The sequence below is a fragment of the Microcaecilia unicolor genome, chromosome 3 (genome assembly GCF_901765095.1).
Source record: "Microcaecilia unicolor chromosome 3, aMicUni1.1, whole genome shotgun sequence".
Classification (NCBI taxonomy): domain Eukaryota; kingdom Metazoa; phylum Chordata; class Amphibia; order Gymnophiona; family Siphonopidae; genus Microcaecilia; species Microcaecilia unicolor.
In genome coordinates, this window is record NC_044033.1 from 357,960,837 (window position 1) to 357,976,622 (window position 15,786).

The following is a 15,786-nucleotide window of genomic DNA, read 5'->3' on the forward strand; positions in this document are numbered from 1 at the left end:
TGCCTGCCCATCCCTAGTAATTAATGGGTAAACAGGGCTTATGTCTCACCTCTTCTCTGACATCATATTGCTCGCTGATACTCTTGAGTTTGTCTGCTAGTTCTGCATTATCTTGACAAAGTTTTATGTTCCTCTCGCTCTGCTGCTGAATTTGAGCCTGGATATCTGTCAGCGTGGCCTGGAAGTGATTGGTGATCTCTTTCCGCTTCTCTTCATCTTCCCGAGCCCTCTGGAGAGTTTCTTCCTATTGAGTAAATGAAAATGATACAAACTACAATTTATCTTCTGCCTTTTCAACTGTTAATGGCAGTTGTTACTTTATGGAATGGAACAGATCAGCTGTTGAGGTGAAAGATATATGAATGCTCTATAAAATTCTCAAAATTTTCAAAATAAAACTTGTTTAGACCATAATGAGAGAATTACTGGATGAACATGTGGAAGTCGCTAAGTAACTAGAATTTAAACATTTTAAAAAAAGGATATAATTTGGAAGGGATAGGAGGCAGGGTTTAAAATATCTATGAAATAGCAATATTCACCTCTATATAAAAAACTAGGTAGGTGGCACCTTGGCTTACACTTTTCATCCCAAACCATACACTCCATATATCCAGACTTGACAAGTTATCCAAGAAGAAGAGTGGAATTTATTATGGCTGCAGCATTCTACAACGTATATATTGTTGAACAAAACTATGAAAAATAGAAGTGGAAAGCTTCAAAGAACAGCAGAGCAAGCTGTTTCAACACTAAATCTCCTGAGACATGAGGCCCACATCAGCCAAAAAGGCATGGCTCCAGAAAGTCTGGCAAGAAAGGGGGGCCGATAAGGGAAAACAGATGTAGCATGTTCTGCCCATGATTAACAGCTTTGTGGTATTCAGAGACTTGCACAGGAAAGAACCCAGCCACACCTCCTAAAGGGAGGCTGGGCACAACCGGGCCGATGGCCTGCGACGGGGGGGAGGGAGGGGGGAGGGTGCAGGGAGGATAGAAAGGTAGAGATAGGCAGGCAAAGGGTTAAAGCAGGGAAGGGGAGGGGAGGGGCGGAGAGAAAGGAAAAATTAAAGGAAGGGAAGGAAAGGGGAATTTCCTTTCCATTCGGGACAGCAAGGAGAGAGCAGCGTTCTTACCTTGCTCCATTCGGACAGTGCAGCTGCATTCCCTCTGATCCTCCGTCGCCGCGTGGTTAGACAAGGTCGAGGCAGGCAGGGAGCAGCGCAAGCGCGCCGGGGAAAAACTCGTGGTGCAACGAGTACCGACATCGCGATTCGCGACGTGGTGAGCGGTATGTTAGAAAATTATAAATGTATTGGATAAGGGCAATGGCCGTCGGAGGGCGCGGCGGCTGAGGGGATTGCTGGGGTGCACGGGGCGCAGCGGATCGCGAGGGGTAGGAGATGCAAAAAAAAAAAAAAAAAAAAAAAAAAAAAAAAAAACAAAGGAGGGGGTTTTCCGCATCCGCGTGCGGCGTGTGTAGGGTGCATGGAGCTCCCAGGAAAGAGACGGGCGAGCAGCGGTGGGAGCTGGGGATACGATTGTGCCAGCGCGCGATCGGCGGTGTGGTCTCGCGAGCGTGCGATCGGCGGTGTGGTCTGGCTCTCGCCGCTCGGGTTGTGCTCCGGAGAGGGCTCCACATGTTAGGGGGGAGCGGAGGACAGAGGTGTTGAGCGAGGGCTCAGCAGTTGCAGGGTGAGCAGCAATTTCTACAGCCTAGCTCAGGCTAAGGCTGCCATGGGCTAAAGCGGCGCGTCCCGAAGGTATGGGGTGAGCTGGGAGCAAGCAGGAGGATTCAAAAAAAAAAAAAAAAAAAAAAAAAGAGAGAGAAAAACGTGGTGGCAGCCATTTTGGCTGGGGGAGCCTGGACTCTCTGCTCCACGCGGTACACAGCAGGTTTTTCCCAGTTAGCAATTTATATGGGAGGTGGTAGTAGCGCGAAGCAGACACTAGAGGGCGGTGGTACACTATTAATGGGGATTTAGAATGCTCTAAGCATGTGTGGCGATTCCACCACTAGAGGGCAGCAGCACTTTACAAAGTGGGATGGAAGGCAGACAGAGGAGTTTTACCTCATAGCAATAGGAATTTTGTCAGACTGGTGTGGCAGACACGCAGCAGAGCAGGATTCACAACGAGAGGGCATTAAAATAAACATTAAAAAAAAAAAAAAAAAATTAATAATAATAATAACATGTATATAAAATTTGTTTGTTGACTTTTAGTTAGTCTTTTGCAGAGCAACTATGCCATCACAACGCGCCAAGAAGCAAGGGGCAGCGAGGAAAGCCGCCACGAAGGCAGCATCGCACAAGAAGAGCAAGGCTATCCAGGAGCGAGATGGAGAGGCGAGCCGAGCGATGCCGCGACGGAGCAGTCGATCAGGAACTACGCAGCAGGCGCAGGCAACACAAGCACAACCAGCAACGGACATGGATGCTTTGATGGTCGAGCTCAGAAGGCAGATAGAACAGCATGGTGTGTCCACGGTTACGCAGCAATTGCGGGACATGGGAGTACCGGAGTCGAATGAGGACAGAGCTGATATGGAGCGGGCATCGCAGCTGCAAGATTCCAGGTTGCAGCATATGCAGGCATGGACACCAGCACAGATGGCGGCGATTCAGAATGCCCCGCAAATTCCTGCAGGGGGTAAGTCGCTGGACAGCGCTGTACTACACATGGCACAGAGCCAACACACGGCCTTCTTACAGGTCATTAGAAACGCTGTACAAGATTATGAGGCAGCACTGGTCGTGCCTGCGGCAACAGTGCAGAGTGGACAAGCAGGTGCCCTGGGTGCCACAGAGTCTGGGGCGCGGCAGGGCGGGCACCCAGCGATGGGTAGCGCGCCGAGCGCCGCCGAGTCTGGGGCACAGTCTATAGTCGCACATGAAGGGGTAGGCCAAGTATTCAATCCTAGCAGTGACGCTTTATGTGGGGTCTTTACCCTTTCCACTTGTGTTCCCAAGGCTATGAAAGAGAAAATTTGGAGGAATGAGTTCATAGACATTTTTCTCTGTTGCTACGGGATACCGACGAGGAAAATAGCCTTGGGAAGGACAGCCTTATCCCGCCATGGGAGCGGGAAAGAAAGCCAAGAATTTATAAATCCATTAGCAATTGGTTATCGGCTTTTCACATATTTATGACGGTTATAATTGAGAGGGAGCCAGAATTGGGGCCATACTTAGTACGATATATGGATACCATTAACAGAGCACATAAGCGCTATGGGGGTTGGGCTTGGCTCAATTATGATATTAAATTTCGTAAGAGTATGGCAGAAAACCCCGCTATCTCATGGAAACACAGGGTATTTGACTTGTGGATGGATGAGATGGCAGTCAATAGACCTTTTGCACAAGACAAGGGCTTCAATATGGCCGATAGCACAGGGAATCGGCAGGGGCAGTCCTTTCAGGCATTTCCATCAGGGCAGCGCCAATATAGCGGTCAGGCAGGAAAAAGAATATGCAGGCAATTTAATAGTGGGACGTGTACGTGGCATCCCTGTAAATTCAGGCATGCTTGCACAAACTGTGGGGGAGGCCACCCAGCGACATACTGCAGGAACACAAGAAATAGGAGACAACAGAACTCCCAGTCAGGACACGGGTCAGATGCAAATGGCACCATCCCCCATCAGGCTTGAGGCCATGGAGTGGTGGTTATCACACTACCCGGATAAGGCCAGTGCGCAAGCCATAGCTTCAGGTTTCAGTTCAGGTTACGTAATCCCCTATAGAGGTCCCAAGCCCATGTCCATCACGTGCCCGAAGAATGCAGCCTCCATTAACACGCATTCACAGGTAGCGGAAGAAAAGATAGCTAAAGAATTGTCGCTGGGTAGAATGGCGGGCCCGTTTACGGACCCGCCATTCTCGCCCATGATAATATCTCCAATAGGGATAATTCCGAAAAAAGAGCAGGGAAAGTTCCGCCTGATCCAGAATCTCTCTTATCCGCTAGGCGCCTCTGTCAATGACTATTTGGACCCTGATAGCTGTACGGTTCATTATGCGTCAGTAGATAAAGCTATTCAAATAGTCAGGCAGCGGGGAAGGCAGGCACACTTAGCAAAAGCCGATGTCGAGTCTGCTTTCCGCTTGCTGCCAGTGCATCCAGAGTCCTTCCATTTGCTGGGCTTTACTTTTAAAGGCCGCTTCTACTTTGATAAGTGCATACCGATGGGTTGTTCAATATCTTGCGCGTATTTTGAGCAGTTCAGCTCATTTGTACACTGGGTAATAGAGCAGATAGCCACAGAGGGAGCGGTCGTGCACTACTTGGATGATTTCCTGTTCTGCGGCACGGATGCGCAGGAATGCGCTGCCGTGTTGCAGGTTTTTATGCAGGTAGCGCAGAAATTTGGCATCCCTTTAGCGGCAGATAAGACAGTGGGCCCAGTGCAGGTACTTACATTCTTAGGGATTGAGCTCGACGTTAGAGAACAGTGCTCTAGATTGCCGATAGACAAAATTGTTAAGCTGACTGACGCAGTTAATGCTATGATGCAGGCCAATAAAGCAACATTGAGGCAGTTTCAGGAGCTTTTAGGGCTATTATGTTTCGCCACAAGGGTGATGCCCATGGGGCGTATATTCGCTAGAAAGCTGGCCTTAGCGACCGCCGGAGTATCACGGCCGTATCATCACATAAGAGTAACAAAAGCCATTAAGCAGGATCTAGAAGTCTGGAGGCGCTTTTTAGTAAATTTCAACGGGATTTCATTTTGGCATGATGCCCCCATCCAAGCAGATGCGTTACAGTTCTTCACAGATGCAGCAGGGGGGGAAGGCTTCGGCATTTACTTCCAAGGGGCATGGTGTGCGGCGCGATGGCCAGAAGCTTGGGTGGCAGCAGGGACCACTCGCGATATCACATTCTTAGAACTGTTCCCGATAATGGCGGCTTTCCACATTTGGGGACACGAGTTAGCGGACAGGGCGATTATTTTTCATTCCGATAATATGGCGGTAGTGCACGCCATAAATGGCCTGTCCGCGCACACAATCCCTACCATTAATCTGATTAGGGAGATAGTTCTGCAGTGTTTGGTACATAATGTGGCCATAAAAGCAAAACACATTGCGGGTAAGGAGAATGTACTAGCTGACGCTCTCTCTCGTTTCAAGTTCGCCGACTTCAGATCCCGGGCTCCCGGTGCGGAACCGTTCCAGACCCCGATCCCAGACAGTGTATGGAGTTTTGGACCGCGGACGTCTGGGAATTGATTCTGCAATCCTTGTCAGATGCCACGCGGAGGAGGTACATGGCGGCATTGCGGTCCTATGCTAAGCAGCTGAAAGAGATCGGACGCGCTGATTTCTTCACGTCCTCAGCAGTAGTGCAATTTGTCATGGCATCACGCAAACAAGGGCTCAGTAGAACACATGTACTAGTCACTCTAGCTAGCATCGCATTCTTTACCAAGGCAATGGGAATAGCTAACCCAACAAAGCATTTCGCAATAACCCAGATGATGAGAGGTTGGCACAGGACAGTAGGGAAGACAGCCGATGGAAGGCAACCAATTTTACATCATCAACTGGTCAGTCTTTTTGCTGCTTTAGAGGCGATTTGCGCCAGTGCCCCGGAGGTCCGCTTGTTCAGATGTGCTTTCGCGCTGGCTTTCCATGGTGCCTTGCGCGTCAGCGAGGTAGTAGCAAGATCAAAGAGTGCCAGCCCGGAGATCGGTCTCCTTCTGCGTGATGTCACCATCACGGATTCAAACGTTGAGTTGCTGATACGCAAATCCAAGACCGATCAGCGGGCGCAGGGGACCCGCATCCGGCTGGGCCGGAAGAGCCAAGATATAACATGTCCAGTATTGAATTTGAGGGTATACTTAGCAGATAGGCCCAAGGGGGAGGGTTGGCTGCTGGTGCACGCAGATATGACACCGCTGACCCGCTTTCAATTCACAGCCGTCTTGAAGCGGTGTGTGCAATGGGCAGGCATGCCAACGGATGTCATTAAGACACACTCATTCCGGATTGGAGCAGCCACCGAAGCAGCAGCTGGCGGCATGCATCCGGAGGGCATCAGGCAGCTGGGGCGGTGGAGGTCAGACGTATATAAGCGTTACATTCGGCCCGCGCAGATGGTGCAACCGAGGCAGCTGTTCTGATGCGCTTGAAGTGGCACTGTGTAGGTATAGTCGGTATGCACATGTTAATGTTTTTAAAGTTTTTGGCTAACGTCTCATTCTCCCCTGTGCGTTGCAGGTCACCAGGGAGAGCCACGGCAGATTTGGATATGCGGTCACTCCTATGTACACTGGGCGCATAAGAGGGCAGCAGCAAGACCCGCTGGACTGAATCTGGGTTTTAACACTAATAAGATAGCGATAACTTGGCTGGGTAAAAGGGGAATGTGCTGGGCGCAGCTCATCCCAACCGTGCTGTGGACGTTAAGGTCCATCGGGCAGCCTGACGTGCTCATTGTGCATTTAGGAGGCAACGATCTGGCCATGGTTAATAGTGTGCTGCTATGGAAAAATATGCAGCAAGACCTAGCGAAGTTGGCAGTCTGGTTCCCACGGTTGCGTTTGGGCTGGTCCAGCATCATTCCACGGAGGGTATGGAGAGAGGAAAGATCACACAAGGCAGTGGATAGGGTGCGAAAGAAAATTAATATTGGGATGGCTAAGTTTATGATATCAATTAAAGGGCATACGATAACGCACGAATTAATCAAAGAGTCATGTGCAGGATTATACAGGGCAGATGGAGTACACTTGTCAGACATAGGGCTCGATATATTTAATTCTGACTTACAGGGTTATATCGAGGCGCTTATGTTCTGAGCAGGTCGCAGTCAGGAACAATGGGGGACCACGGCGAACGAGGTGTCGTGGCCGTGGTCAGTGGCGGTAAGAGGAGAGGTTGACGCAATGACACCAGGGGGTACACAGCAACATACCAGTAACACTACTAACTGAGATGCTGATTACAGGGGCAGAAAGACCTCTTGCAAAGTGATAAGCATAAGCAACAGTACGGCTGCATAGTGGCAGCAGGAAAATCTGGACAGCGTGTCTCCTGGCTTAGGCGGCCGGGGGGCCAGAACGCTGTTTTGGATATTATGGCTGGGCATCCTTAAGCGGGATGCGCCAGGAGTCTACGGGTGCTGGTAATTGGCACAGGGAACCCACAGGCTGCTTGGGCGGCAACCTGTGGGGCATACTAAGCATTTGCGAGACCCGAAGCTGTGTACCCCCAAGTTATTACTTGATGATAAATGTTAGTTATGTGGTTATGACAATAATTATGTTATAATATGTTATAATGTGGTTTTGAATTGTAATGTAAAACGTTCCTGGCTGCGGCCAAAAATAAATCCAACATTCTTTAAGATGCGTTTTGGTGTAGTGTTTGTGAGTGAGGCGGAGCAAGTGCCGAGTGCACGAGTTGAGAACCCAGCCACACCTCCTAAAGGGAGGCTGGGCACAACCGGGCCGATGGCCTGCGACGGGGGGGAGGGAGGGGGGAGGGTGCAGGGAGGATAGAAAGGTAGAGATAGGCAGGCAAAGGGTTAAAGCAGGGAAGGGGAGGGGAGGGGCGGAGAGAAAGGAAAAATTAAAGGAAGGGAAGGAAAGGGGAATTTCCTTTCCATTCGGGACAGCAAGGAGAGAGCAGCGTTCTCCCACCCACCCGCCCAGTCAGAAGGCACTAATTGTCGCAGCAGGCGGTAAGAGGAGAGGTTGACGCAATGACACCAGGGGGTACACAGCAACATACCAGTAACACTACTAACTGAGATGCTGATTACAGGGGCAGAAAGACCTCTTGCAAAGTGATAAGCATAAGCAACAGTACGGCTGCATAGTGGCAGCAGGAAAATCTGGACAGCGTGTCTCCTGGCTTAGGCGGCCGGGGGGCCAGAACGCTGTTTTGGATATTATGGCTGGGCATCCTTAAGCGGGATGCGCCAGGAGTCTACGGGTGCTGGTAATTGGCACAGGGAACCCACAGGCTGCTTGGGCGGCAACCTGTGGGGCATACTAAGCATTTGCGAGACCCGAAGCTGTGTACCCCCAAGTTATTACTTGATGATAAATGTTAGTTATGTGGTTATGACAATAATTATGTTATAATATGTTATAATGTGGTTTTGAATTGTAATGTAAAACGTTCCTGGCTGCGGCCAAAAATAAATCCAACATTCTTTAAGATGCGTTTTGGTGTAGTGTTTGTGAGTGAGGCGGAGCAAGTGCCGAGTGCACGAGTTGTGTTGTATGAGAGAATTAGTCAGAGGCCCGGTATAAAAATAGAGGGAAACAAAGAAGTAGCAAGCATTTTGAATTTCTCTTTGTCTGTGTATAGCATTTTCATTTGCCTTAAGCTTGCTGTATATTGCTTGTGTGTAGATATGCTTTGAGTACAGAAATGCTTCCTGCAATAGCCCATTGAGCTATGCAGAAAAATTGTAAATACATTGTTTATATTAAATATCGTCTAGCCTTCTCTACAAAAGTGGCGGCATCCTTTTCTTCAAAGTGGCGAGCGAGCCAGGAGTAGGAGTAGGAGTAGGCCGCACACGGAAAAGAGAAGGCGAGACGATAAGTGTGTGTTGTTAATGAAGTTTTTTTTACAGGATTTTGAGAGAGCAAGCGTTGTTTAAGCCTAATTTCTGTGCTCCACTGATGTGGGATTGATCAAACTGCTGAACTGGACATATAGGCTACGACTCCTGGGCTTGCTAAAGAGAAATAAGAAGACGCGTGAGTAAGCTTACATTGTGGACTTAGGTATATTTGTTTAGTTTTATAGTTTTCTGTTTTGTATATTTTCTTGGTTTAGGTGCAGTAGTATATTTTTGTAGATTGTGGCTTTATAGGAGAAATTGTAATAGTCAGAATAAAATGAAAGGGAAAGGGGCAGATAAGAAAGAAAAGCCTCCTGTATATGCTATGTATTTAGATTTAGATAGTTCAAAAAAATGCTCCCCTTTGCAGCATGTCATAGAATTATTCCCATTAGAAAAAAAACAGATTGAAAAAATACATGAGAAATGGTATGATGCAAAAGATTCTTTTTTGAGCTGGTCTCAGTATGGATCGTTTGAAAAAATACAGCAAGAGCGGGAAAAGCAACCTTTTGTTCAGCCTGAAGGTTGAGGAATGCCATCTGTTTTTGATTTCTCGGTGTCTGGCTGTTGCTAAGCTAACGGTTAGAAAGGTCAAGAAGAACTGAAATTTTTTCTTTGTTCCTTTTAAAAGATTGTTTTAGATTAGATTTAAATAAGTTCTTTGTCTTATAGGGAATTCTGATCTCTGTTTATTTTAAAATATGTGTTATTTTGTTTCTAGTTCTCTATGTGGAATGTCTTTGCAATTTAACTTTGTTTGACTCTTTTTTAAGTGAGATTCCTGCAGTGTTAAGAGATCATCTGGCTTAAATTAGTCACAGTCCTAGCTAGTTCTGTGTGTAGGGCTAATAGGGGAAAGAGGTGATTTAAAATCTTTAATAACATCTGAACAATATGATTTGTCAGCAATATGGTTACTATGCTTCAGAATGTTATCAGAATGCAGGAATGCCCCAAGTACAAATGCAGACGCAGCAAGGATTAATGCCACAAGTAATAGGGATGCCTGCGAATGCCCCGCAGACTGCAATACAGCAGCCAGCGACGCAATCACAGGGACCAGGGGCTGCAGTACAGAGACAGGGTACTGTAAATGCTTTTCCAACTTGGCAGAATACTCCAGACCAATGCTATTGACTGGAAGCAAACCCGTGTCAGGAAGAGGGAATGATTTTCAGATTAGACACAAGGGAACCCTTTATTACATTGACAATTGGCAAATATGGAACTCCTGTGAGATTTTTGATAGATACAGGGGCGAGTACCTCTGTGTTGTGTGCAAAACCACTGGGAGTTAAGCTTTCAAATCAGTATAGAACAACAGTGGGATTTACGGGGATAGAACAAAGAAAAAAGGCTAACGGAACCGACTCTGGTGCGCTTGGAATGCCAACCGCACGGTTCAAGGGAGGCTGTGGTACCCTTCTTAGTGGCACCTGATTGCCCAGTAAATTTGTGTGGTAGAGACTTATTGTCTCAATTAGGATTGTGTTTAGATTTTGGAAATAATGAAATACCAAGTTTGCTCACCATGGTTCAACAGTTGAATAATGAAAATAAAGTAAGGGTTATGGAAGAATTACCACAACATATTTGGAGTACAAGTGATTCACCATATGGACTAGCCATAAATGCAAAACCCCATAAGATAGAATTAATAGAAGGGGCAAAGGGGCCGAAGCAAGACCCTTACCCCATACGACCTAAATTAGTATCCAAAACCCTGGAGCACATTGATAAATTATTGAAATGTGGTATTATTGAACCTTCAGTATCCCCGTATAATACCCCATTGTTTCCAGTCCCGAAAGGGGAAAACAATGTAAGGATAGTACATGATTTAAGAGAGCTAAATGAGGTTACAAAAAATCAATTTCCGATTTGTGCAAATCCTGCTACACTTTTGCACACTCAGAATATATATGCATATAACACTGTTATTGACTTGTCTAATGCATTCTTTTCAATACCTCTTCATCCAGAGTCTAGGGATTTGACGTCATTTATAGTACAGAATGAGGCATACAGGTGGACTAGGATGCCTCAAGGCTTTACTGATAGTCCATCGGTATTCTCAAAACAACTAATGATGGATTTAAAGGATTTCAGGAGTCACTTGCCTGACACGGTGTCATTGTTTGTCTATGTAGATGATATTCTACTGTCTGCTGAGACTGAAGCAGAATGCCTAGATTGGACTACAAAATTATTTTTGTTATTAGGAGAGTTAGGATATAAATGTAACAGGGAAAAATGTGTTATAGCTCAGTCTACTGTCACCTTTTTAGGACAAAATGTTTCAGCAGAACATAAGGTCATTATACCGGAAGTTATATCTATTTTAAATGAAACTCCGGTACCGCAAACAGTTACCCAGTTACGTGCTGTTTTGGGAATGTTAAATTACTGCAGACAATGGATACCAAATTATACACAAAAAGTAATGAGACTTTATAAACATTTGAAACTGCCCGCAGCCACACCAAAGAATACACTAATTGTATTGGAAGAACAGGATAAGATGGTATTGGCTAAGATTGTGAGGGATTTGTTATCTCCAGAACCATTAGCAGTAATAGATATCCAATCACCTGTGCATTTGTGGGTAAAAGACATGGGAAATAGTTGGGCAGCTATGATTAATCAAAACAATGAAGTAAATGCACCAGTAGCTTTTTTGTCAGGCTCTTTTAATCATGTGGAAAAGGGAATGAAAGAAATACCAAAGTTACTGACAGCTATTGTGGCAGCAATAGGCAAATGGAGAGCACAAATGCCTTTTGTTCCTATTGTAATACATACCAACCACACGATTAAAACGCTGTTGAGCCCTAGCCAAACAGCATTGACAGCCACTAGATTTGGAAAATATCAAGCAGTACTTTTAGGACAAGATATAAGAATAATGCCATTAACTAAAGAACAGAGAAATAAGATAGATCTGCTTTTTCCTGTCAATCTAGAGGGTGAGATCGATACTATAGAAATCCCTACATTTCACTGTCTTACTTTTGAACCCTTATCTGATGGATTAATATGGTTTACAGATGGAGCTTGTGAAAGGACTGTTGCAGGCTTTGCCTGCGTGCAGGTGGATGAGAATCTAAGAAAGATAATGCAAGTACAATATAAAACCCCTCCTAACCAGACTGCACAGCATGCTGAACTTTTAGCCGTTATTACGGCCTTACAACACACTGATATGACTCAAAATGTCACTATATATACTGATAGTGGTTACGTTGCAAGTTCACTACAGTATCATATATTAAAATGGCAGCGTAGGGGGATGATAACCAGTGCAGGTAAAAATCTACAACATTACACATATTGGAAATTGCTGTTTGAAATTTTGGCAAGAAGGGAACGTGAAGGTAGAAAAACTGCAGTTGTGTGGACCCCGGCCCACACTGAAAGGCCAACCTTTGAGGCACTAGGTAATGCAATGGCTGATGCAGCAGCAACGGAGGTGGTTAAGCAAAGTGAAAAGATTTTGTATAATACTAGACAGACACAGGAAGGGCCACTTACGAATGTAGATAAGATTGAAATGTGGCAGCCAGAGGGACAGGAAAGTGAAAAATGGTTGAAGAGAGGATGTATGAAATTGGGAAGTGAATGGTTTAATGCAGAAGAAGGATTACCTTGCATGCCAATGAGCCAGGCGATTAAGGTATTGGCTGAGTGGCATGCAACCATGCATTGGAATAAGGAAACAATGAGGCAACAGTTTGAGCAAAGATTTTGGACTTTAAAAATTGATAACTTGATTCAACAGGTTGTGCAGAATTGCATGGTATGTAATATTAACATACCTAAACGAGGTCCTAAAATATCGCCTGGGACACTTCCAATACCAGAAGGCCCAGCAAAAGAATGGTATATTGATTTTACCGATATGATTGTTCCAGTACAGGGAAAAAGGTATTTGTTAGTTTGGGTGGATGCTTTCTCAAGGTGGGTAGAAGCATTTCCATGTAAAAGGGAGACAGCACATGAAGTGGTACAATGCCTGGTAACTCATATTATGCCAAGACATGGGTGTCCATCTAGAATAATTTCTGATAACGGGACACATTTTAATAACAGTGTTTTGAAAGAAATGGCAACGATTATGGGTTTAACACACAGAAAAGTATCAGTGTATCGCCCCACCTCCAATGGTTTGGTGGAACGCTACAATGGTATTTTAAAAACTAAATTGAGAGTATTACTGAAGGCTTTAAACAAGGAAACAGCAGGTAAACCATATACCTGGCTTGATTTGTTACCATTAGCTTTGATGGTTATAAGGGCCCAACCTAATGGGCGTACTAAATTGACCCCATTCCAAATTCAGACAGGACGTCATTTTTTCCCGATGCAGACAGCAAGTACTGATAGCACAGCTCAGTACTGGCAAAAGCTACAACCTATGTTGAACCTGACAAGTGATATGATCCGAACAAATGTAGCATCACAGGCAGGAACTACTAATGATGTTTGTGCTTTTAAAGTAGGTGACCTAGTGCTACGAAAGAACTTTACACATAAAACATGGAAGGATCCTGTGTATGTAGGGCCTTTTGTTATCACGGCCCTTACTCAGACCGCTGCCCGTCTGGAAGGTCATACTTCCTGGATACATTTAGCAGATATTCGACGAATTAATAACATTGAAATGGACAAAGAATAAACAAACATCATGTCCCTAAACATGATGGTATTGGACTGTTGTTGTTTGTTAATGGACAATGAACACATATGATAATAGACTTGTTACAGTGGCCAAGATGTTGAATTTGACTGATTGTATCATATGTGCCCACTGACTGACATCATCCTTGTCCTTGCCAACTATGATATATGGGACTACAATGATAAAATCATGTCTGTTATCCCAATAATACCTGTGTAAGAGATGATGAAAACCTTCATTGGACAAATGAGACTATTTATAAGCAAGCCTTGCTTATGGACAAGTACCCACAGACATCATGTTGGTGTCTGATTAATAGTATGACAACTGAACACATTCCCCCGATAAAGTGCACTTACACGCAGAATGTTGTAACAACTGATTCAATGAATGTTATGCTTTTAATTTGTGTAATTTTTAATGCCACATCAGCTAATGAAAAGTAAGAATGAATGACAGTGTACTTCCCTTTGATGAAGCTCACTGTCCTAATAAATTATATACCTCAAGAGATATAAATTTTGTACCCTAGTACAATTGAATCTGTTTAATGCTGTGTAACATGTGTATTAGCATGTTTGCAAAGATGTGCCAGGATGTTTTTAAAATAACAATGATAACTGAAATTCAGAATAAATAGAACTTTAATATATCAGCCAAAAATATTGAAAAAGCGTGCAGAAACTGAATGCCACAAACAAGGAGGGAGGAGATTTAGAAGGGAGGTAAGGAAACAACAGACTGGAGCTGAAACAGATGTTTGAGGCCTGAAACAATCAGTCCTCAAAAGGGAGGATTTGTTGAACAAAACTATGAAAAATAGAAGTGGAAAGCTTCAAAGAACAGCAGAGCAAGCTGTTTCAACACTAAATCTCCTGAGACATGAGGCCCACATCAGCCAAAAAGGCATGGCTCCAGAAAGTCTGGCAAGAAAGGGGGGCCGATAAGGGAAAACAGATGTAGCATGTTCTGCCCATGATTAACAGCTTTGTGGTATTCAGAGACTTGCACAGGAATGTTGTATGAGAGAATTAGTCAGAGGCCCGGTATAAAAATAGAGGGAAACAAAGAAGTAGCAAGCATTTTGAATTTCTCTTTGTCTGTGTATAGCATTTTCATTTGCCTTAAGCTTGCTGTATATTGCTTGTGTGTAGATATGCTTTGAGTACAGAAATGCTTCCTGCAATAGCCCATTGAGCTATGCAGAAAAATTGTAAATACACTGTTTATATTAAATATCGTCTAGCCTTCTCTACAAAAGTGGCGGCATCCTTTTCTTCAATATGCAAAGACATTCACAGTAGCGAGCAATTAAGTACATGACTCGATCTTCTATCTAGAGCATTTTAGGACAAGGAGTCCAGCCTTTTGAGTCATACAGCTCCCTCCACTTCCAACTTACTCACAAATTAAATTTCCTGCTCCGCCTGGGGCATATACCGTAGACATGCCTAAGCGCTAACATCACAGCTTTGACTAGGGGATTGCCGTTAAAGCGTCTTCCCCTTCTCAGCCATTGACTCTCTTTCTTGAACACTTTCACCCTCCCCATTCTGTCCAAATCTGAGGTAGGCACCGCTGGTCATCTGTTACTCTGGCACTGGCCCCCCTCTATAGAGAGGGACTGCCCCTGTTCTTAGACATCGTCCATGCCACTGCTAGCATGGGACAAAACCACTTCACATTTCACCTTGATTTGGTCTGTGACATACTGCTGTGTACTCTCTCAGGCTAGGACCCATCACCTGTTGAATGCTGTGAGGCTACGTGAAGTTTGCCCTATGTATAATTTATTACAAGGGCTTTGAATACAATACACAACATAAGAAGTGAGACAAGTAGTTTGAAAATTCACATTCTTTTAAAATCCAAATGATGGAACATAAGAGTACTATTGTTAAACAAAAAGATACATGTTTGGCAAATCACTGCACAGATTTGCATCATGATTTTTATTCTCTGTAATTTATAATTTTGGATCATGTAACACCGCACAAGAGAGGTGGAGACAGACGTAAACACCTGTTGCAATTGTAGCAGCAGTGGATTCACAAATTAAACACTCTTGAACCAATTGGTTTGAACAGTAATTGAATGGCACCATTTTTTTTCTGATTCAAGTGCTGTGACCCCGCCTCCTTCTTTTTGATTGATGGAATGTCTATTGGCATCTATTTGAAATTGTAAGCACCATTTTTGAGATTTTAGTTCATATGCAACAAGCGAAGTAGTGCTGAGCAAGTTAAGAAAGTATGTATTAACATAATAATTATTGTGTGCTTGGAACATGGTTTTAATTTTTTCTCTTTTTTGCAGGTGCTCTAATTTTTTTTTTGTTTCATTTGTACCCTGTGCTTTCTCACTCATGGCAGGCTCAATGCGGCTTATATGGGGCAATGGAGGGTTAAGTGACTTGCCTAGAGTCACAAGGAGCTGCCTGTGCCTGAAGTGGGAATTGAACTCAGTTCCCCAGGACCAAAGTCCACCACCCTAACCACTAGGCCACTCCTCCC

At 44.7% G+C, this 15,786-nt stretch overlaps 1 protein-coding gene across 1 annotated transcript in view; it reads right to left on the reverse strand.

Annotated features, from left to right (window-relative positions):
* TXLNB (taxilin beta) overlaps positions 1 to 15,786 on the reverse strand; it is a 97,878-nt gene that overhangs the window by 26,209 nt on the left and 55,883 nt on the right. The window contains exon 5 of the mRNA XM_030198537.1: positions 50 to 244. Within this exon, the coding sequence (XP_030054397.1) occupies positions 50 to 244 (195 nt within the window). The remainder of the gene's footprint in view (positions 1 to 49; positions 245 to 15,786) is intronic.